Source organism: Harpia harpyja, chromosome 3 (assembly GCF_026419915.1).
Source record: "Harpia harpyja isolate bHarHar1 chromosome 3, bHarHar1 primary haplotype, whole genome shotgun sequence".
NCBI classification, from domain to species: Eukaryota; Metazoa; Chordata; class Aves; order Accipitriformes; family Accipitridae; genus Harpia; species Harpia harpyja.
Window position 1 is genome coordinate 47,340,727 of NC_068942.1, and position 23,785 is coordinate 47,364,511.

At 33.4% G+C, this 23,785-nt stretch overlaps 1 protein-coding gene across 1 annotated transcript in view; it reads right to left on the minus strand.

The window, feature by feature from the left end:
- Positions 1 to 23,785, minus strand: part of RYR3 (ryanodine receptor 3) — a 252,124-nt gene that overhangs the window by 155,833 nt on the left and 72,506 nt on the right. Inside the window, exons 9-16 of the mRNA XM_052782467.1 lie at positions 19,748 to 19,822; positions 19,010 to 19,166; positions 12,695 to 12,868; positions 8,608 to 8,729; positions 5,133 to 5,301; positions 3,981 to 4,116; positions 2,215 to 2,310; positions 1,389 to 1,507 (exon numbers count right to left, since the gene is read on the minus strand). Of these exons, the coding sequence (XP_052638427.1) occupies positions 1,389 to 1,507; positions 2,215 to 2,310; positions 3,981 to 4,116; positions 5,133 to 5,301; positions 8,608 to 8,729; positions 12,695 to 12,868; positions 19,010 to 19,166; positions 19,748 to 19,822 (1,048 nt within the window). The remainder of the gene's footprint in view (positions 1 to 1,388; positions 1,508 to 2,214; positions 2,311 to 3,980; positions 4,117 to 5,132; positions 5,302 to 8,607; positions 8,730 to 12,694; positions 12,869 to 19,009; positions 19,167 to 19,747; positions 19,823 to 23,785) is intronic.

The following is a 23,785-nucleotide window of genomic DNA, read 5'->3' on the forward strand; positions in this document are numbered from 1 at the left end:
CACAGGAACTCTGACCAGTACTCAGCTGTAAAGTGTCTTAATAACATTAATGATTATCAGTAACTCAGAATTTACATATGAACTATTGAAATAATCTCTATGCACTCACTGACCATATTTCTGACACAAGGCTTTTCATTTAAAAAATCCTTCAAATCAATAATTTCCCAGACAATTGTGGTTAACAATATTACTGTTTCTTATTTCCTAAATCACAACAGAATTTCTAACCTAGCAGGAGAACAAGATATACTGTTTCCAGAGGAATAAATAAATTCATTACTTCACATTATTTCATTACTTACTCATTTTTAAGGACATTACAAATGGAAATGCACAACTACGTTACCCAGTCTAATTCTTTTCCTGTATACAACATTTTCCTTTTCTGCTTTAAGTTCTTACTATGAGGTCTACATTAAGATGCTCCAGCTGAAAGGTTCTCTTTGCAGGTGACTGGCACAGCACAATAATCTTGCTAACAGGTAAAAATAGTAAGCTAAACTTACTGCTGTAATTTCAACTTTTTTCTTATGCCTACTTATATCAGTTCATACTCCTTAACCATGCTTAAATACTTCTCTCACTTTTACCTTTTCTGTAGTTGGTTAGGTATTCCGTATTAACTTTTGCTGTACATCAGTAATTTCAGCTCACTAAAACTGTCTTTGTTCTTCCTCCAGGTTAACAGTACTTCAAATAAATTTTTAATTGAGGAAGGAAACTCACATCAGAAAAACACACATAAAACTATATATCCTACTCTGTTGTGATGTCATCCTGATTGCAGCCAGAAACTGTATTCACCTTCTTCTGTCATAATAAATTGCACATTGATGTCTAAATTAATTTCCACCATCATTTCTTCTCATATAATTCAGGATTTTTTTCTTTCTTCTGAACACCTGTGTTTCCAGATATTTAGATTATTTTTCCGATTTCTCATTTTATTTTGTTCTTTTCTGCTACTATTATTATTACTCAAGTTAGGAATGACTTTACAGGATTTAGTTCTGTCTTTCTGCAGATACAACAATGGTAGTTCACTGCTGCTGCAGAGCCCTGCATCACAAAGCAAGCTACTCTGTCCACGTGCTTACAGCCACCAGAACGCTTCATTTTCTCAGCAAATTTGAAGTTCTAACTGGTTATCAATATTTCTTAACTATTTGCTTGTCATACAAATTTGCTGTATTTGAAACTGAAAAGCAATTATATATTACACATTTTTTTAATCTCAACAAAGCAATTTTGCAGATGTACTTCAAGGTTATTTTATTCCTTTAAAGGTACTAGAATCACATACTTCCATGTAGACATTCCTCTGGGTTTTTTTTCCACAAATCATTGTAAGACTATCAATACAACCTTAGTTTTTCTAAACATACCTTGTAATTGCGACCGTGTTTATCCAATAATGAAATAATGGATTTGATGTGCTCCTCAGCTATAATATTTAAAGCTTCTGGGCTTTCAATCAAGATGCAGTGCAATACTTCCAAAATACCTGTATGAAGACCACAGAATTAACACTGTCATTAAATCACCTGCGCAACTGAATACTATCTAAAAGCTCAGTAAATAACAGAGTATCTTAAGAGATGCTATCTTTTCTCTAGCCTAAAAAGAGAATGAAAATACTTTTAAAGAGTATTGACATGACTATGTAAACCACATTAGACATAAATGCATTATGAAGCTGTTAATTTCCATTTTCTTTTGAAAAAACCAACAATTTCAAAACCACCTGAGAAAAATGCAAGTTTAGCTCCTTCTTTTCAATGAGAGAGATAAAGGTTTTAGTAGGGAGCATTGTATAGTATTTTGATATTTTGTTGAACACCCCATAGTGAAAAAAAAACTTCTCTGTCTCTCTCTCTATGGTATTTGTACTTGTGCCCACAAATAACTCTGGTGTTATTCGATAGCGATGGGACAGTAGTCTTGATACTGTCTGACCCAATCCATTAATTCACCAAAGTCACATTCAACACTGATTGGATGTGGTACTGAACATACCCAATGTACAGAACCAAAAAATGCCACAAAAACGTCTGTTTAAATGGAATACTTTGCTCAATTAAAAAAAAATGCAGTGTGTTTGTTTTCTAACACATGTTGTTTTCACGGAAAACTGCTCTGACATTTATAATGTAAAGACAGTTGTGTATGGTGTACTTATAGTTAATTTACATTGATAAAAGTGAGTCTCACCTGAGGAAGATTCTAATCTGTCCAATTTACTTATTAGCCAATCCAGGTTACTGGAAAACTGAGTACAATTGTTTCTGTTGCCACGAATGAGAGCAGCTGGAAAAACCCCACAAGGTATAATTTTATAATAATTATATATATTTTTAAATCACCAATGTTAATCATATATTTTAAACAATTTTTATAACAACTTCACAAAATAATAAACAGACAAATCCTAAATATACATATGTTACAGTAATAAAGAATTAAGATTTTCATTAATTTGAATATCAGACACTGACATAACTTCTAAAGACCACGTAGGTTTTTGAAGTTGACAGGGACCTACCGGATAAACAAGAATTTCAGCAAAAAATATGGTTTATTTATGTTTTATTTTATTGTTAAATTTAAATAGAAATTATCCTCCACCCTTGTTTGATGCAAATGTCAAGCACTGTCATGATCAAGAGGCTGAAACACTTCTTCTTCTATTTATTCCTACCAATGAGTGGGAAGGTCAATGCAGAAGTTTTAAGATCAATTGCAGGCTGGGTGTACTGCTCTTTAGCTCTACTTTTTGATTAAAACATGTTATTGAATGGTTAGTTTTTCGTCTTCAACAGCACGGAACACTATGTTATTCAACTGCACTTTGAAAGTTCATCAGCACTCAAGTATTTCAAGCAAAACTGTTTTTTTTCTTCCAGAAGTTATTACTGATCATACAAAAACCAAAAAAAGTCTTTTGTATACAATTGTGAAAGATTTCTATTATGAAGCATTAATTAATATTTATTACGAAGCATTAACTTAATATTTATTAAATCAGAACAAGTGTGTTCAAGATGCACCTGCAGAAGAAAATCAAGACAAAATCTGAAAAGGCCTACATAGCACTAAAGAGGTTTTTTTCATCAAACTTTTTTTTGAGCTCCTAAGACTGTACTAAAATGCAGGCAATGGTATCTCATTACTTTCTAAAGCAATGAGATTTCACCAGAAGCACCTGCATGTCTGTGCTACGTGAATAACCTCATGCTTCAAAGCACTCCCCCTGGTTTCTTTTATTCTTGTCCTAACTCTCGACTTGCGTATTTTACTATGGTTTGGGACTAACTTTGTAATGAAATTAGAATGTATTCAAACTCCATCAGAAGACAAGATTCTCCCATATGAGGAATTACAAAACTCAGGTATCAAATTAGTGATTTAAAGAAATACACATATACGTACTTCTCCTAAAGTATAATTTTGGCCCTACTACAACACAGAAGCAGTTTGCTCTAGAAGGCATGGCACTGAAATTGAAAAAAAACTTTTTAATTTCTGTTTTATGTAATTATTTTTATTAACATTTAAATCTAAGCCTCAAGTGACAAACATGGATTCAGTAGACCTACAAGTTCTGACTATTACTTTCAGGTTTCTCTTCAGCTTCATATATAAAGACTGTTTTACAGTTTTTCTAACTTTTAAAATAATTCACACCTATTTGCATGCCACAGGTACATTTACATTTAAATAATTAAAAAAAAAAACAAAACCACATTTGGTATGCTGCACCAATCTTTTTTCCCAGCTGAGCTTTATTTCTCTGCTGTATCATTGCTCTATAAACTCTGTTCTCTGTAATAAATATCAGTAAGTATATGGAAGAAATTCTATAATTTACATGACAGAATGAATAACACACAAAGTATCCTTTGGTGGTGAAGCAGCAAGAAGAATATAAAGAATACATATCCTAGTCTTTTACATTAGTAGATTACTGAAGAACTTACCTAACAATTTGTAAAGGAGATTCAAAATTTCTTTCCGTGCTGTACCATGTTCTTCTCTTGCAATTCCTGCAAAATGAGCTGCGCTGTTGTAGTCATTTAAGCGATCAATGCAATTCAAAACTAGTGCCAGCATTCCCTAAACGCATATGACAGAGAGGAAAGCGAACTGTACATGAAAAAGCATTTGTTGTCCTTTTAAAAGATTATTTTTTTCCTGTACGCATTTAAAAGTTGCACCATCTTAGATAAAAAAACCCCAAACTATTGTGCTTACAAGATTTCAATATGTATTTTTCTATATCAGAATCATCCATTTTAGAGAATGATTCTATACTGTTCCTTGGTCAGCTAAGTATTATAAAAAGTAAGGAATAAACAAAGCTGACAATAAAGGCTTTAATAATTTTTGTGAACAGACTCTTTTTTACATAAAATCTTCCTTACATAGGAAAAAAAATAACCACTTTTAAATTTATATACACAGGAATTTTTGTTTATTAAAAAAGGTGGGAATTTTACTGTCCAATAAAATATCTGTAAAATAAAAAAGTTCAAATACTAGAATAGATTTTTAATTTCAGTTTGATTGGAGACTAAAACAGTATTGAAAACCTGCAAACAATCCAAATGTCTAAAAACATTGTAAAATATATTTCCTATTTATACAGAAGTGTAATTATTCCAATTCTACAATTATGTAAGATATATCCTTCTCTAAAACTAGCATTATTCCAGTTTCTAGAAATAAGATGTTCCTGTTTCACACCCTAGTGAACAGAAAAGACATCAGAAATAACATCTATCATTGATCCCAGTTTTATTTGGGGTATCCAGAATGTATAACTTCAGAGTGAAAAAGAAGTTTCTTGTCACAATCATCTCTTTTTAAAATTACATCTGTTTAAAGATGCTCAGAAGTATTAAGACCGAATTTTATGAGAGCACGCCTGTGGCCTGTAACAAGCATGGAAGGGAAAAATACGTAACAGCAAGTTATCATGCAGCATTACAGTCTATTATGTATATATATCAGCTACAGAACTTTACATTATAAATCATATGCATGCATCTAGATGATAATGTTTAGGTTCTTCTCAATGTTTGTGACACGATACACTTAAAATTAAAATAATGTAACAATTCTCTCTCTACCTCTTCCTTGAATAGATTTTGTCTGTTTTTGAGTGACCGAAGCTTGCTTTGCTTATCTTCATGTCCCAGGTCTTCTTCGGGAAGCTGGAAGTAAGTAATCAGGTCTTGCAGAGTCTGAGCCATCTCCTCAATAGGCAGGGCAGAGGGTGATAGTGTCCTGTTGTTTCCACTATGGAAAACAACAAGACAGACTGGTGGCATTAGTCATCTTCCCACTGTAATTTACAGTATTATGTAACAGCCTATTTTCTGTTGGTATCTAAATCAAGTCTTGCTATATGTATGACATATGTATATGAGCAACAGCTAATCTGAATTGCAAATCATTCAAACATCAATTGTTTAGGTGTCCAGTGCTCAGAGCTTCCTGAAGTGGAAAGACGTTTCCCTTTCTGCACTGATGTAAAGAGAGAGAATGATTAAAAAAACTGAAAAAATGAGCAGAAGAAACAATATAAGTCAGCAAAAAGATGAAACAGATGAAAGATGTACTGAAGTCCTTTCTTACAGTAATTGATTTTGTTTAGATACTTTAAATCCTATTGATGATATAGGCATAATGTGCAGATGGACTAAAATAGTAGCAGTTATTGAGGCTGTACACCCCCAGTCTTCTAGACAAAGAATACAAAAATAACAAGTAATCCTAACCATTAATTAGGTCTTCTGTATCAACTCTATATAGGAAATAAAGAAGGGTGGGATTTAAAAAACATAAAGCATTTCAAAGAATCTCAGTTGTCAGTAAAATATTGTCTCTTTCCTCTTCAAGCATTTCCTCAATCTTGGGTGACAACCCAATTTTTCAGAGTCTGACTCATTATTATAAATAGTATAAGCTTGGAGGAGCTGATTGCTGGCAGAGGTGGCTCTGTTTTTATATCCTCAGCACAAGAAATACAAAGGCGTAGCATAGTCCCTTGTGATACTGAAGAAGTAATGTTTTAAATGCAGTCTCATATGGTGGGTTCTGTGGAAGGAAATTCTTAATTATAAACTATTTTTTCTTTATTTTTTCATCTATTAGGCAGTAATACAAGGATGACCACTTGATCATAATAATTAAAACTTCTGCCAAGCATTATGAAAAAATAGTTTCTTCAGTACTACATATATTCTTACTGATTTCATTGTGTATTCTTATATGCTGATCTCGGCAATTATAAATGAATATGCATTGACACAGAATTGTATTTTACCCTAAAAATCTTCAGACAAACATATCGTATGGAAGAGCTATAGGGAAGGAAACACTGAACTTTCACTGAATTGAAGATCTTTGTATTGCTGCTTGTTAAAGAGCTATTATCATGTAAGTTTAGTAATGTAAGATAAATGTCATGAACTATTTACTCTAAAAATTAAGGGAAGGGGAGCAAAAGAAACAAAAGAAATAGCATAATAAAATTATGCTTCAAAATGCCCCATATTTTCAAACTAACATAGCTAAAGGTATTATTCAAAAAGTCAAACACAACCACATATGTAAGGCAGTTTTCATGATAACTCCCTTCACTGTCCGAATACTAAATCCCTCATCAGAACAATCAGTTTACAACTATTTCCATGTAAAGTCTCAAACTTATTGGTAACTAAGGTCTGTCAAAATTAAGCTAAACCAAATGACAGAAAACATTCTGAACAGTCTTGCACAAATTGGCAAGCCAGATGATACAGAGCAGTAGAACAAACCTTTTTAAGCACAACACATACTTCAAGAGGACTGGAAAAATTCAAGCTGAAGCAAGTGCATTAATATGGTAAAAGCAAGTCAAATTTTGATTCGGAAAAATCTATTTCATAAGTAATATTGTTTAAATAGAGGCTTGAATCCAGAACACCAAACTAGGGATGAAATGTGATAAATACAGTAAATTTTCATGCTCATTTTTTCAATGGTTCATTAAGATTCAACATCTCCTAAGGATGCAAAGGCTCTTTAGTCAGCAACATACAAATTTAGATAAACTGCTTTAAATTATATTCGTGTCCAACACATTTGTTTTGTTATTGGCCAAGGTTGTATTTTTCCATGAAAAGAAAGCTATTATGCTGCATGGTTAATGGTTGGACTCGATGATCTTGAAGGTCTTTTCCAACCAAAATGATTCTATGTGTGGCAACGATATTAGGCAACTACTTAACAAGTACAGCTCTTTATATAACCTTCTCAATAAACCAGGATTATGACAGAGCAAGTCTGGTATCACATTAAATTGTTTAAATTCCCTGACTTTCTAATATCCTTTGTAGTACTGACTCCATGCTTAGGGTACTCGTATATTGCATGTTTCACAATGCCCAGGTATCCAAGGGCTTTGGTGTTTTGATCTGCGGAAATAGCCTGTGGAATAGGAATTAGTTTTTTTAGTTCTATTATACAGTTAGGGGAACAGCCCAATCTCAGATAATTCTTACTGAGGTATAATTACTAACTGCATTGCCCTCTAGTACAGCAAAGATTTGGAAAATAAATACTATTCAGAAGGTAATTCTATTGATTCTATTCTAAAGTCTTAGAATCACAACTTGAATTATTCCTTAAAATCAGATATAGTCACTGTCTCTCTCTAAGATGCTGTTACTGACTTTGAATACCCATAAATCCATTCCAGTGCAAATAAATGAGTTGGTTTAAACAGGAAGTTTAGGAATGCTCACGTAATAATTTAGCTGAGAGAGAGGTTAAGAAGTTGTTCCTTCTACCTTCTCAGCTGACAGTTATCCTTCTGCCGTAATTGTTGTTACTGCATATAATCTGTTATACTGCATACAGATCACCAGAGAGAACTACCTCTCCTCTGATCTTTACATCTTCCAGATATGATCAGAGGGGTGACAGAGAAGTAGGGGGATCAACAGAATGGGTGATTAAAAAGGCACAGGTAAAATGTTTCAGCCCAGATTTTCAAGGCAATAAATTAGTATTCTCCTCCCAGACATGTACAGATCTATTTTGTACTTCCTTCTATTGTTTATTTGCATGGACTTGGGGCTGCTATGGTTTCCCATCGTGTTTTTGATCTAAACAGTACTAGGCATCAATATTCCTTTCAATTAGTTTGACAAATCTGAATAGAGTGAGCTATAATATTGGGTCTACCAAGAAAAACAGAAAAATAAGAACCCTTTTATGAATATTGTGAAGTTCTAGCTACTGTAGAATACTTACTAATGGAGTTACGCTAAGATCATTTAGCATGTTTTCTACAACCTGGATTATGATCCAGTTTGCTTCTGGCTTCAAGGTATTAGATTTCGTGTAATCTTAAATAAGCTCTTTTATCTATTTAATGGCATTACTCATCAAAATTACAAACTTAAGTCAGTAAAAATCTATTGCTAATAGATTCTAAATAAAAATACTTGAAAGCAGGAAATAAGGACTCTGTTAGAGAAATTCTTATCATTTCAGAATACTTTAAAAAAAAAAAACCAAACAAAAAATGATGGTATATAAGATGGTAACAAGTACCTTATAAACTGGCTGAATAAGCTTGTAGTATTGCGAATGATTCGAGCAGCCTGGGATTCCTCATGCTGACATCTTTGTAAGGTTAGACCATCATCCATATGGCCTTCTTGGTGTAATATAACCTATTGAAAGTCAGTAATTATCACAATAATTACTTAAAAAACCTTTGTGCTTTAAAATATTTTGTATTTTATTTCAATACTGCACTAAAACCAGTAATTGCATATATACTGAGCTACTACTTGTTAAACACTTTATCTGAACACCTGTTTATTAATTAATTACAAATTTGTCAATCGCATAAAAGTTATTCAGAGAAGACATTTTAATGCACCTTTATTCTCCCGCAATTCATTAAACATACATGCTTACCAAATATTTTCCAACTGAAACAAAAAATGTCATTCTTTCTATGTTCTGGCTGTCAGGGAGAGAGGATCTTCACTATCTTTTCACTATCTTAAGCATCATTTACTAAAGGATTCACACATGATAAGACTACTGACAAGAAAATCAAGCTGGAGTGACAAACATCATAAAAATTACAATGCAGCTAAAGGAGAAACAACATTTATGAGTAAATTCTGATTCATTTAACTATTCTCTACACATTATGTTGGATTCTTATCAGAACCAGATGTGAATATCATATGAACTTCAAGCAACAATAGAGATCCTTTGGTGGGTTTTTAATTTTTCCCTTTAAATAAGCACCCAATTTCACAAAAAGCCATCATAATTTTTAGGTATCACAAAACCCAGTCTTGATCATTTTGAGGCACTGAAATCCTACAGCGCTTTTGTAAGAATTAAACACGAGTTATCCTGCTTCTTTGCCCAAGATGTAACCTACTGAATTCTCCACTGAAAAATGTATTTTTTTTACCTGTGAGGTAGTAAAAATTTGCTGCCCAACTTCCCAGTTAGATGAGTAATTCTGAAGGCACTAAATAGCTAACAAAGAAACTAATAATGTTACACAAGTGGTTACTGCCACAAATGGGAAGGTTATTTACCAACAGCTTTTTGTACATACTGGCATATAGGTATACCAAAGCATTGGAAAGTGATGTTTTTCTGTACTTGGCAGGATCCAAAGTACACATGTGCTCTGTTCCTTCCAACATGCTGAGGAAGTGCTTTTAAAAGAGGCAAACATCACCCTACGAGTTCCTCTGGACCCCAGAATCCATGGAAATGTGTTGGAGAAGACATTTTTGAACAAGTATATTGATAATATTATCTTAAAGGAGACTAGATTACATATTTGTCATTTTTCCTCTTTCTTCAAGTAATTCTTTATATAGAGTCACACTGTGGGTAACTTTGTTAGCTGACATATCACTGTTTCCATAAAGAAGGGTCCTGAGGTCTGTCTCTTAACTGAACAATAACTAAGGAACCATTCTTCCCATCACAGAACTAGTAAGAAAACATTTGACAATCAGATTACGTTTCCTCAGGTCATTGCATATAGCTCCACATGTTGCAGCTACAGTAATGGTACAGGAATAAAAACATCTGATAGATTGGATACCAAAGCTTCCACGCTTTACAAAGTAATTGCACCTTCACCACTGTGTAGCAGATATGCACACTTCTCCCTAAATATACAGTAGATCAGGGAAGAGAGAAGTCTTTTAAAAGGACCTAATCTTCCCTATTTCTCTGACCCAAAAAAAACCCCAAACCCCACCCCAAAACCTTAACTAAATCATCCAGAAACACCACAACTAAAGGAAAGTTCTATTTAGATCTCCAGTAAGTAGATCACAGCCAGAAGCATCCAGCACTGCCTACTCCAATTCCTCAGATAAACCACTTCCCTGAGTATAAAGGGGCATTTTGCACTGCCTTGCTTGTTGCGGTACAGCAGGGCATTGATATTGACCAACACTCTGAGCAATGGTCTCCAGGATATGAATTCAAAACACATAGCATATATTTCTCTGTTCTCTGAGCTCTAGCATTCTGGAGCTCTGCAGGAGTTCATAGCTTGCACAGAAGCAAACTCTCAAACTGCGAAGACAGGCATCCATCACTCACACTGGACAGTGGGGGAATGGAATGTGGAACAGAATATCAATGTAAACATCATCACTACCTGGCAAAGTCTTGAACCCTTGGTTACCAAGATCTCAGAGAGAGATATGACAGATCAAAATTCCAGCAGAAAATGTGCAACAGAAGCCTCATCAATGATGCTAGAATTTCTTACATATTTGTGTTTTGCAAAGACAGCATGATAACTAGATACATGAAACTACATGAAAGCAAAACAATAGAAATTTTTACTTGGCATTTTGAGTATTTTATAACAAAACTAATCCCATAGTTGTTTTCTCCCCTCTATAGATTTGCAGCAGCTGTCAGTGGATTATAGCTAGCTTATGTGAAAAAAACCACCCTTTGCCTCTTGTAAATGTAAGGTATTTCTCAATCCTCCTAGGGCTACTGAGGCATGTTACAAAAACTGCAGGTCAGCTTGAGAAGGATTACAGTCACTGAAAGTGAAAATCTCCTGACAAAATGATGGTGGAGTATGCATACAAAGCTATGACTTCACTTTTACTGTAGAAAAATAAATCTGATATGAAATTTAAGAGGGATGTATACATGTAAACTACCTTACAAAATTATAGTCCAGTACTGTATTTTGCAAAGGATGAAAAACTGTTTCTTGCCTCCACAGGAATATCAGTTACAGGAAGCAAGAAGGTCTGGATTTTCTTCTGTTTGAAGGCACTTAACAGGAAAGAATTCTCCAGGTGAGAGGCAACAAAAGAGTCTTTGAACAAGAATGAAACAGTTTGAAAGGAGAATAAAAGTGATAGCAATTATGGAGGTTCTATTAGTCCCTTGCTGCTGAGCAGAAAACTGGGGAAAAAAAAAATACTAAACTTCACAGAAAGCTATTGCAAAATTATTCACTGAATACAGAGGAAGAATCTATATGTTGCCTTTTCAGGAAGTAAAATTGGACCCTCTGAGGAAACAGAATCCCATAGCTAATACTGGCATGCGAAAGGAAGAGGCCATCATCGTGTGATTAAATCTCTTATCAAGAAAATACTGAATGACTGGCATACAAAGAAGAATTTCTCTCATCAGACAGGTTGCTGAGAAGTAGTGAAGGGGTTGGGTACTCACTGCCCATTTATGACCATGTGTGCTGCAGAAATAAATAAGATTGTGCCAAGGGTGTCCTGAAGACCTCATTTTTTGTATTACAGTGCTTGTGTATGGATATTCTTTTGTGAATGTACATACATACAAGTAATTAAAGAAGAATTGCAAATTCTGTTCAGTCATGAACTTTTTTTTTCTTTGTGTTCTAGCAATAGGTTCGAGTTGTAAAAATCTATGAATACAGAATCAAAGAATCATTTGGCAATGATGCAGTTATGCGAAGCTAGTACTAAACCCCTTAATTCTGAATGAAATATAAACATAATTTGAAGAGATAACAGGTCATATGCCACTAATGAAGAATATACTCATACCTTTTGATCATAAGGCTGAGAGAAAGACTGACCTTATCAATGCCACATCACAATTACATCTAATATTTTGGCAGGAAATTGTTTGTTAATATCCCTCAAGAAGCCTAACAAATGGCCCTAGAAACTCCTTACGTAACAAATTTAATTGCCATTTCATACAATATACTCAATTAAAAAAAATCTAAAACACCAGTGAATGTAAGATGACTTACAAGTTTACGCCCTTAAACAGTTAAACATAGATTTTCAAAAAAGTGATTTGACCATCCAAATCAGGAATTTCCACATTTCACTGAAGCGTCAAAAATAAAAACCGACCCCAAATTAATAATTTCTTCGGCCAAGAAAAATAGCTAAATACATTTCTTAGTGGCAAAGTTTTTCTTCAGTTACATAGTTATGTTAATATCCACCATTGTTTTCATTTTTAGAATGAAACATTCACACCATTTTCAATAAACCAGCACAAAACAGTTAAACCCACAATTGCCACATTGGAAAAATGGCAAAAACCAGGACAGACCAAAACTGTTACGCAACTAACGTTCATTTTACAAGTAATTAAAAAAAAATTCAAACGTTACCTTTCTTTTCACAGGACCTAAACGTGCTGATTTAGCATCTTGTGCTTTGTAAGTCAACCATAAGGCACTGGCCACATGTTGGACAAAACAGATTGAATCACCGTACTTTATTTCTGGGACTCCCATTCCATCAATGTCACGTTTAAGACTAGAATCCTGCTTTTCTTTTAGCTCCTAAGAAGATAAAATAAAAGCTGGCATTTAATCTCTATACTAGAACAGGATAAACCATTGAATTCTACACTGAAACACATTCCAACACTGAACAATGCTTATGCTATTTATGTTGTTAAGATGCAACTAAATTTAATTTCACATAATTTCTGTTTCTATCCAATTAATTAGTCAGAGTCCAATTAAAAATAATTTCACATCTGAAGCATCATTTTCATTGAAGCAAGAAAAATCAAGTAAAATCTATTATCATGTAAAGAAATATATATTAAAAAAATAATCTTTAAATATTTAACCTAACCTAATCAATAACTGAGTTACTGATGTAATTAAAGTTTCAGTTTAGTTCAGTCTGTAGAACTCTACATTACTAAAATTTTGAAATTTTATCTTAAATATGAAAAAGAAAAATGAGCAGAAACATATTTTGAAATTTAGTTAAAATATTTTTATACTAAAGAATTTTTTGCTTATAAATACTAGATGCAGATAAAAACTTCACTTGGAATAATGCCTCTGTATTGCAACAACCAGCAAAAAAGAAAATATTAATTTTTAAAATAATTAAAATTTGGCTTTTAAATTTCTTTTACTTTTGCATTTCTTTATTTTTTTACATTTATTTTATTTTTCCATTTATCCTCTTTATAAGAGGAACTGGATTCTTTCAAATCTCTTTTAAAGACATTGCTCAGTGTTTGGCTGGAATACTCAGTGCAATTTTTAGGCCCCACCTACTTCTTAATCCCATTAGTCTTCATTTACAACCAGAGGATTTTAAATCTCCAGCACAACAGCAAGTAGCTTTTTTTTTTTTAAATAAAATAGTTTTGCTTTCAAAAGTGAATTCAGGAATAAGAACAGAATTACACAGCAAATTCTGTAATAGCAAATTATGGATTCATGTGCACGTGTATGATTAAACAAAAACCTCTAAGTAAACAGAATAATTAGATTATATCATTTTTCCATGATTTCAACTGCTGATGGACTTAACCTTAAGTGTACATAGTTGCTCATTTGTTGCTAAGTAAACAAAATATGTTAGACATTGATACACAGTTTAAATTATTATATGTGTAACAGGTTCTTATTTCAGTTTACTGAATGTGCAACATCTGTGGAGTAAAGAGAAGCTCTATTTTAGCTACGCTAATCTACTTTCATTTATACGGAATTTAGCTGTCACATTTCAACAATAACATTAGTTGAAACAGATAGCATTATAATGCCAAGATGAAGTAGAATGAAATTACAAGACATTCCTTGGGGATACCATTACAGTGTCAAGACTATGGGGAAATCATGTCACATCACATTTATGCGGACTGCACTATCAGATACAGATAAAGATGAACTCATTCAATACACATTTATGGTGAGGCCATTAAATGAAAAATACAATAAAGTAGCACAAATTCATTAACTGCCAGCAATTAATTATTTGGCTTTATATAGCGCCCTGAAGATTAGAACATTTTTCTCATATTACGTCTGAGTCAAGAATCAGGCATCAATGAAAATTTCAGTGAAAGAAATCATAATGTAGTAACAAGTGATCCAATTAAGTTACTGTTCTAAAAAAAATTGAGCGATACTGATCTTTTCTGACAACACTAAAAAAAGAAAAACCAAGATTTTTCAAATTTCAGAAATAAAGCTTTAGAATGATTTAGGGGGCCTGAAGGCTGTTCTCACTTTAAGCAATACAGCATAAATTCCTCTTCATGATGTTTTGCTCTTTATGCTCTGTCCAGTTTCTCTAGGATTTCAGCCAAGTCATTTGAAAGCAGTGTGCAAAGAGAGGGTGTGTTTTCTAACAGCTGAAAAGTATAGTCAGATAAAGATTATCGGAGAAGGGAAAAAAAATATATCTCTTGTCTAGATATTTGTACATATCTTAGCAGCAAAATATCCAAATACTTTCTCCTTCAAAATCCTCTCTTCACAACCTATTCTCAGTTTAACTCCCTCAGGACATGAATGAATCAAGTCGAAGAAAACGAATCACATCATGGGTCAGGAAGATGGCAAAGGAAAAATAACTAACAAAAAAATAAAAGAAAGAAGGAATGAACAAAGGAACTTGAGGACAAAGCTGTCAAAGATGCAATTTTCACAAGATATTTAATATACTAGAAGAAGGGCAAGATTTAGAAAATGAGAGAATTCATAGAATCAGATTCCAACGTGATAGAAGGAAAGTAAGGAATGGCAGTGTGAACAGAACAAGTAAACCGAGCTGTCTTTACAACTATTTTTCAACGGTTGTCTTGTAAAAACAGAGCACGGAAAAAACTCTTGCTATCTTAAGGGCGTGTTTACGTACCCCTAAGAATGGTAAAACAACCTGACTGCTGAACTCTTATTAAATCTAACCTACGCAGCTAATTAAAATTGTATCTTTTGGTGTTGCACACTGTTATTGCATTAAAAGTACTGCCACAGGCTTCCCCAATTTTACAAAAGAAAAAGATAAAAATTCTACAAATGTAAGAGCAGAGGACTGATACACTTACCTATCTTGCTAGTGGGCTTACTGTACTCTGTATACTTTGCTGTATACATCTCTACACGCCAGTAGGCATGAAAAAAAAAGGTGATTTTAATTTTACCTTCTACTTGCTCCTCTCATATAAAATTAGTAGAAAAAAATAGCTTAATACTGTATTTGAAATGCAGTACTTACTGGGAAATGATAATTGTAAAATATGAACTTACAAATAAACACTTGAACTTTTAGAGGCAATTGTAGGTAAAGGACTCTGTAATATCTATCATCTTATTCCAAAAACGAATTAAACTTTATGATTACTACTAAACTATTACGACATCCTAATGCCATGTTGAGCCCCTAAGATAGCTACATGCTGGCAGTAATATTAAAATGATATCAAATCCTTCTGCATGAGTCATCTGTGACTTTTGAATGTGTCAGAATGTTACTTACTCAAACTACACCAATAACTTCTTCATTGTCAATTGAAATAAATCATCATGAAAATAAAATATGAAATCTCAAACATTAATTCTGGGCCACAACAATTTTTAAATAAACAGATATTTTTAAATAAGCTCTTGTTATTCACTGTGTTTGTTCTCAAAGAAATTTATAAGCAGAACCAAGGTTCTGCTCAGCAGAGTATACTGAGCCAAGTACTGCGCTGGAATGACAACATCCCATTTCAAAATAGGATTCCATCTGCTGTAGGGAAACTGGTGTCTCTGTGGTCACAAGGCATTACAAACTGTTGCCCTAAAATATAAGGGTTGACATTTCAAAACTTTTGACAAAGTAAGCTCCATATTAAACCTAACAAAAGGCATAATTTTGGGGCGTCTCCATCAATTTCTGATGCTTGTAAGCTTACTTTGCAGTAATCTGCAGTAAACAGACATATATTGCATATGCTGCTTTCATTGAAATCAGCACCATAATGTTCTTCAGCATATTCTTTCACCTTTTTTAAAGCTTCCTTCTATTCTTATTTATGTAAGGACATATTAAGGAAAACTCTAATTTGAATTTTATAATTTAAAATATCTGTTTCGATTTCCAGTGTTACACAGTAAAAGGAAACAAAACAGTCAAAATAAATACATTGTGAATGCAATCACAGGTTTTGAAAAGCAAGGAACACACAAGACTGCTGAAGTGGTATGTAACAATACTGAAGATGAAGGTGTGCTTTTCCAACAAGAGGATCTCTATAACAACTGTTGGAAAAATAAGACTTTAAGTCATGTGTTACAGGCTCCTGGGAAGCCTTGGGGATTTGGTATACTCCTCATAGCTCTGCCTACCAGCAAAGATAATCCCTTTTTTCCACAAAAACCCTTTTGCTGGCTTCCAAACTGTAAAGAATACCTCAATGGAGAAATGTTTTATTTCCTTTTGGATACTCCACAGCAATATATATTCTAGAGCAATCTGGTGTGAATTCAGTGTTGACCCCACCTGGAGCAGAAGGCTGGACTAGATGCCTTCCCAAGGTCCTTTCCAATCAGAATTATTCTATGAGTCCTAAGGACAGAAGTGTTGTAAAAAGCCAGGTATTCCAGCACCCTATTTTTAAGGATCTGTACACAGCTGGATAGGAAGGTATTAGACAGTTGTCTTGAAATTTCCCTTAACTCATGCCATATTAAGGTCCAGGCAAGTGAAAATATTTCTTCATTGAGAAAATGAACAAGACAAAGGTTTACAAACACATATGTGCAGAAATTAAGATAATCACACTTGCATATATCTAGCCTAACTATTAGTTCTACAGTTCTTTTTCCCTTCAATCTGTATGAAATCAGCATTTAGCTTCAAGAGTCCTTTCCTTCTTACAGTCCAGATCAATTCTGAGGGTTTATTTGCTTCCAAAACCTCACCTTTCTTTCTTCAGGAAGAGTTATCACTTCTTGTTCCCCTCACCTTTGGAAACACTAATGTCTCTACCCATGGGCCAGTGCAGCTCTCAACTGCCCAGACAATAAACAACTATTCTTATTCCTGGCACAGGCAAAAGCAAATTTATAAGCTATTGTGAGGTTAAAATATTCTTTTCTATATAGGACAGCACAAATCCTAGGATGATGAGACACTGAGCCTGTACTTCATATAAAAATGTACATTAACAACCATATTATGTACAAACACAGCACAAGGCATGAATGCATTACACCGTCATTACAGACTTCAGCATAATTAATTACTACTGTACTTCACCTTAGTCATTTTGGGGATTGTAAAAAATGTCACTAATGTGTCTTTGAGGCACTCCTCAACAAAAAGTGAGAAATTAGGCTATGTTTATTCAGTGTAACAGAAATTATTTATTTTATGAGTATGCATACATAAACATAAATTAATATACTTAAAATTTATACATTTATATGCATAGATTAAAATCTTAAGAAATTGCAGGACAGCCGATGCCCAATTAGCCAGTGAGTACGTTATAGGAATTTGAACATAATATTAAACCAGTAACTGCGACATTCCTGGCATACTCACCATCCTTACCAAGGTGCCATGATTTGAAAAAAATGGGAAAAAATTACAGCTGAAATAAATGCCCCTGCACAACATTGTACTTACAATCTACACTGCATAGCCTTTACACTGAAGAAAGAACCAAAAACTATTTGGTGAGTATCTAACAATCTAAGTAAGTTTCCTGACAGTTTTTCAATTATTTTGATTGGTTAAAAAGAAATTCTCAGCATACTGTATGCAGTCACGCTAATAAAATAAACATTGTTATTTTAAACATGCTAAAAAGAATTATTTGCTTTATTATACTAACAAAAGTCTAGCATCTGTCAAGACCCTTAATGCTAGCTTTTATCTAGTACATATCTAACTTTAAAGATTCTTTTTCACTGCCCTTCTGGGACCATACAGCATTCAGAATTACATGGAACATTTAACTTCTCATACTTAATAAAAAACTCTATTGTAGCAGATATTGAAACTATTTATAAGTATTATCATGAAAGCACGTAAAAAATTTTCATCATCTTTGGTGTAAAAACCTTTCACTTTCTGGAAGAAAGTTATTAATTTTGCCTACCTCCATAATCATTCTTCATTCTCTCTGACTTCTACTGTTTTTCTCAGCTGGAAACAATGAAAAAGCTAGTAACATGTAATTAGCAGCTCACTAAAGAGCACAGTTTGAAAACATATGGTTTAGAAATCACTGACTACGTTTTCCTTGCAATTCACCTATCAACACACTGCATAAAGAATAGCAAGGGCAGAATTTTCCCCAACTGAACTGAATTCAGCTGACTTCAATTATGACATATAGAGCTGGAACAAGTAACATTCTAATGAGATTCTGTCCAACTAAAATGATTCTATAATGATTAAACCACTGTGTCTTGCATTGTATTCGTTTTCAATCTTGTTTTTTTAACCTGTTAACAGTTTAGTTTTACTCTAAAATTTATTCATCATCTCTATTTTTCCTCAAGGAAACTTTTGTTACTCTCAACTCAGACTATATACCTTTGTATTTAAATGCATAATCCCTGTCAATTGCTTCAATTTAGAAATTACAAATAATTTATAAAGTCATTGAACCAACTCAGATCTAGTATTTGAGTGCTCCACATTTAAGACAAATTTGCATTGATGTTATTTACCTTTGATGCTCTAAAACAAAAGGCAGTAGATGTTGTGTCCGACTTTTCTCTGTCTAACATTGCAAGTCCTTCATCTTCATTCAGAGCCAAGTACTTTCCTGTTGTAATATGTCGAAGACGGAAAGGCTGTCCCCATCTGATGTTACTTCCACTCCAGCTAAACATATGAGACATCAAAAAATAATTTATGAAGTAAGCAAAACTAATATTTCTATTTGGGGCTTTAAAAGACAATCAGAAAATAGAGTTTGCTATATATATTCCTTTTTGCTTTTGATTACAACAAGTTAACAGATAACTAATCACCTAGGAAGGAGATAGTGTCTAAAAAAAAAAAAAAAAATCAAAAAAACCCCACCACAAACCAAACAAAACACCCATGAGGGATATTACTGTTCTGATTTCCACCCATACTTCTACAATTCCAAGTGAAAACTAGGAAAGCATTTTACTTTTGGACAGAAGCAATGTCTCAAGCAGACATACCTCACAGGCAACACTATTTTTGATATGGGACAGACCAGACAAAAAAAAAAAAAAGTAGTCTTCAAATACTGACATTCCCTGTACGATTATATCATGTTAGATTACTTTTTATTATTGACAATGAACATACTAACATATACCATATAGCAGGACAAATATATTACTCATGTTCTGCCTTAAGGGTCTGTAACAATCAAATTCCTGTTAATATAACAAGAGTTGCTAACAAAAAAGTTCAAAAAACATTAGTACCTTATTCGAAGGGGTTCTACTCTCCACAAAGACCTTGCTCGAACACCAGCTCCTCCGGTTTCATAAAGTACTTTCCTACAGAAAAGATTCAGAAGATCATCCTCTTGTGTTTATTTGTGCTACACACTATTTATAACTTATTCCTCTGCAAAATGTCTAGGACTCTCTTCTCCCCAGATAAACAGATGGAGTTGAATGGACAGAAGATTCCTACTCATCAGTGAGAGCATGACACACAATCCAAATGTCCCAGGTTAATTAGGCTATTTCCATTAAGCTGTTCTCTCTCATGAGTTGATATAGTATGTTGTTTTCAAAGTGCCTGCGAAACTTTTGCTGTTACTTAATCAGTCATAAAAATACGTAATTCATACAGCTCCCAAGAGATTAATCTAAATTACTAATGCTCTTAAATACATATAAACAAAATATTAAAATAAGTTAATGTATGCAAATGTGTATACAATTATCTGCATGAATATGACATCAGAGACTTCATTCCTAGAATTACTTCTAACATTCTTATTAAAAGACAAAAATGGTGGTGATAAAACCAAAATTTTGTATTATAATCCTTACAAAACAGATAATACAGATAAAATTATACATTAGTTTTAGGAAACTCAGAGAAATAAATAACAGGAAGTGAAGGGATTCAGCCTTCAATATAATCTAGTTTTCTTGAATTACTGGCCAGGGGTTACTGACATGTTTTGATGCTGAAACTCATTCTACTCAATAATGAAATACAAACAAATACAAACTATGGTGGATTAGTCCTGTTCACAGGAATACATGCAAGAAGGCTTTTCATCTTTCAGTAATCATTCAAGTCTTGTCATCTAAGCACCAGAATTTGTATAACTTTTCTCATATACAATGGATATAGGAAATACCATGGATAATAGGAAAGGTCTCAGTCTGAAACTCAGGATACATAGAACCTTTTTTAAAAAATAATAGTTTTATTAATAATTTTAATAATATTTTTAGATAATAATTGTATTTGTTACATTCTGCAACAGTAAAAAACTAGGAAATAATAAACTTCTAATCAAATACTTTATTTAGTTATAATAATAATTTGGGAGGTTTGATGTGCACCTTATTTATTTTCAAATATTTTAAGAATCTCTTAACTAAGTAAATTTAATTTCTTTTACACATTTTTAGGCTACTATCTGCAACATTACTACTATTGGGAAACTGTATTAGACTGAAGGCCTTGCTTTCACAATGTGACTCCCAAGCTGTCCTCCATACAGTACTATGTAAGGGTTTATTGCACCATCATTATACAATAAATTGACATGTTCTGTTACTGGTAGTAAATGCTCAGTGGACGCTCTAATTGAGCGGAAATCTGTTCACACAGCAAAATAGTACTAGAGGATGACACAATTACTTTTCTGCTATGCATACCTCTTCACTTGAAAGAGTTACATGACAACATCTATGATGTGTAAACTGTGAGTGTGGTCAGAAACTGAGCCCTCCAGGCAGACACCAATAAGAAAATCATATTCTTAATAATTGTAATACTCTGCAGTACATTCCTTCATAATTTGAGCATGAGGGAAGGGTTCAGATATACAAGCAAAATTGTTCTAGATACAAAACACACTGATTCACTAGCTTCTTTTCAAAAGCGCAGCAAACTTCCAAATGTTTGTTGGGTTCTTCAATTTTTCTTAGAGCAACATAAGCAGACAGCCTTTTTTGTATTTCTCAGCTTTGATGGCAGTGGTTCTTTCTGTTCACGTTTTTTTATTGATACCTATGGAGAGGTTGATTGAACCTTTCAGCAAGATTATTCGATTCATGCTTATTCCTAAACATTTTCATCAATTTCTAATGATAAATTTTGTTGTAGCTTTGTCAGAGGTAAGAATGGTAATTCATATAACCTGTTCTTCCTTTTCCTAGATGAAAGAAAGGGTGAAGAAAAATGAAGAAAACAGTTCCACTGTTCCTTATTTAATTAAGATGACAGGAACTGACCCCAAACCATAAAGACAGTCAAACTGAAAAACACAGAATAATGCAGAATGAAAAAATACTGTATCAAAATATGATTAAGGTACAAAAAAAAAAGTTCAAACTGTAATTTTGTTCTTAGGAAAGGATTTTGTTTACACCTCACTAAAAACAAACAGACAAAAAAATCTAGCAGTACAGCAGAGAAAGGCTTCTATTTTTAAAGAAAAACAAAACAAAAAAGTTCTATTTATCCTGAGTTTCAGATCCTTTCCTATCATCCATTGTATTTCCTGTATCCATTATATATGAGAAAGGTTATAAAAATTCTGGTGCTTGGATGACAAGACATGAATGATTACTGAAAGATTAAAATCTTTGTTACATGTATTGCTGTAAACAAGACTAATCCACCCTAGCATGCATGGGAGCTGGACCTTCTATTGTACTTACGTATCTGAAAAAACGTGCAGCAGGAGAATTTAAAATCTGCCTTCCTGCTTTGGCAAACTTGACTGAATGCTGCACACACATACATAAAAATGTCACAACCTAGCTGTTATACAGTCTGTTCTGAATTAAAGTAGCATTTTGAAATGCAGAATTTTAAGTGGCTTTTTAGATTGTCAAATTCTATTCCTTGTTCAACAGTTAACAGGAAAGAAAATAAATAAATCTGTTTCGCATTGTTCTCGTGCAACTATGGGACCTGGAGCTCAAATCATGAAATGAAAGTTGTGTTTTTCTTATCTGAGCAAGTGTTCCTAGAACTTTTCTTCTATTGAGAACACTTAAGGTTTTAATTTCTATGATACCCTGCTTCTTGATCAACACCAATACATTCCAGGAAGAATCTGTATATTAACATGTAGTATACTGGAGTGTGACAAACTGTTTGCATCCAGTATCTTTATAAGATGATGGACTTGTAGATCTACACCTGTACATTATTTAGGAGTCACATTTAAGAACACACATGTGATTTCAAAATTTTTGAAATTATAGTTCACCGTAAGAGTAAGAATCTATATTCCTCACAGTAAAGGTAGTAGCATTTCCTACACATCTTGTCTTTCGTAATAATGTTTTTGATACTCTAGAATCAAAATACAAAATGACAACAAAAAAACCTAGCAGTCAATTCATCTTCATTTCCAGACTCTATGAATATGATCTTTCAAGGTCCCTTCCAACCTGGACTGTTCTATGATTCTATGAATATACTGAATACACGGTAACTGTCTGGAGCTTTTCTTTTCCATTTTCATCTTGGATTCTCTTTGGTCCCATTCACCTTACTGATGTTACTTTTGGCAGACTCTAATGACCTCTTCCTAGCTAAGCTCAAAACTAATAATTCACTTCCATTCTTTTTGACTTCCTCATTTCTCCTTGGCCCAACTCACCCATTCCTTCACTGAAGGAATACCATAGATATGTCTGTGTTCACCTTTTACACTTCTTAAATTCCTATACTACTTAAATTCTCTAACCCTTTTCCAGCTTTTTCTATATGCAACACTGTACTAGCGTTAGTGATCTGCTCCTACGGTAACAAAACTGCAAGTAAGAGACAACTGCTGATTTTCACAACAGCATCCACATAGCATGTCTTCATCCTCTCCTTGACCCCATCCATCTATCCAACCAACCATCCATCTTATTCTGAGTTTTTGCCAAGCCTGCCTTTTTTGATGTTCAATAAGTCTATCCCCTGTGTTTTCACTTGACCTGTAATAAAAGACCTTAAGATTCTTGGCAAAGAATAGTCACTGTGTGAATTATTAAGGAGCATTCTCTACAGAAACCTTCAGAAAATCAAATGTCTGTTCTATGAAAAGAGAAATTATCACTCTTGTCTAACTTAGCTTATTTAATAGTCCTAATGGAATGCATAGAACAGATTAAACAGAGATGGAAATAAACACAACCATTTTCTACAGCTCTTTCTCCTGTTCCTACTGCTATTTGTTTTTTTTTCATGTATTCATTTTGTTTTGTATAATGTAAAAACATGATTCCTACAACTACGACACAGTACAAACTTGGCCTTATGTCTAT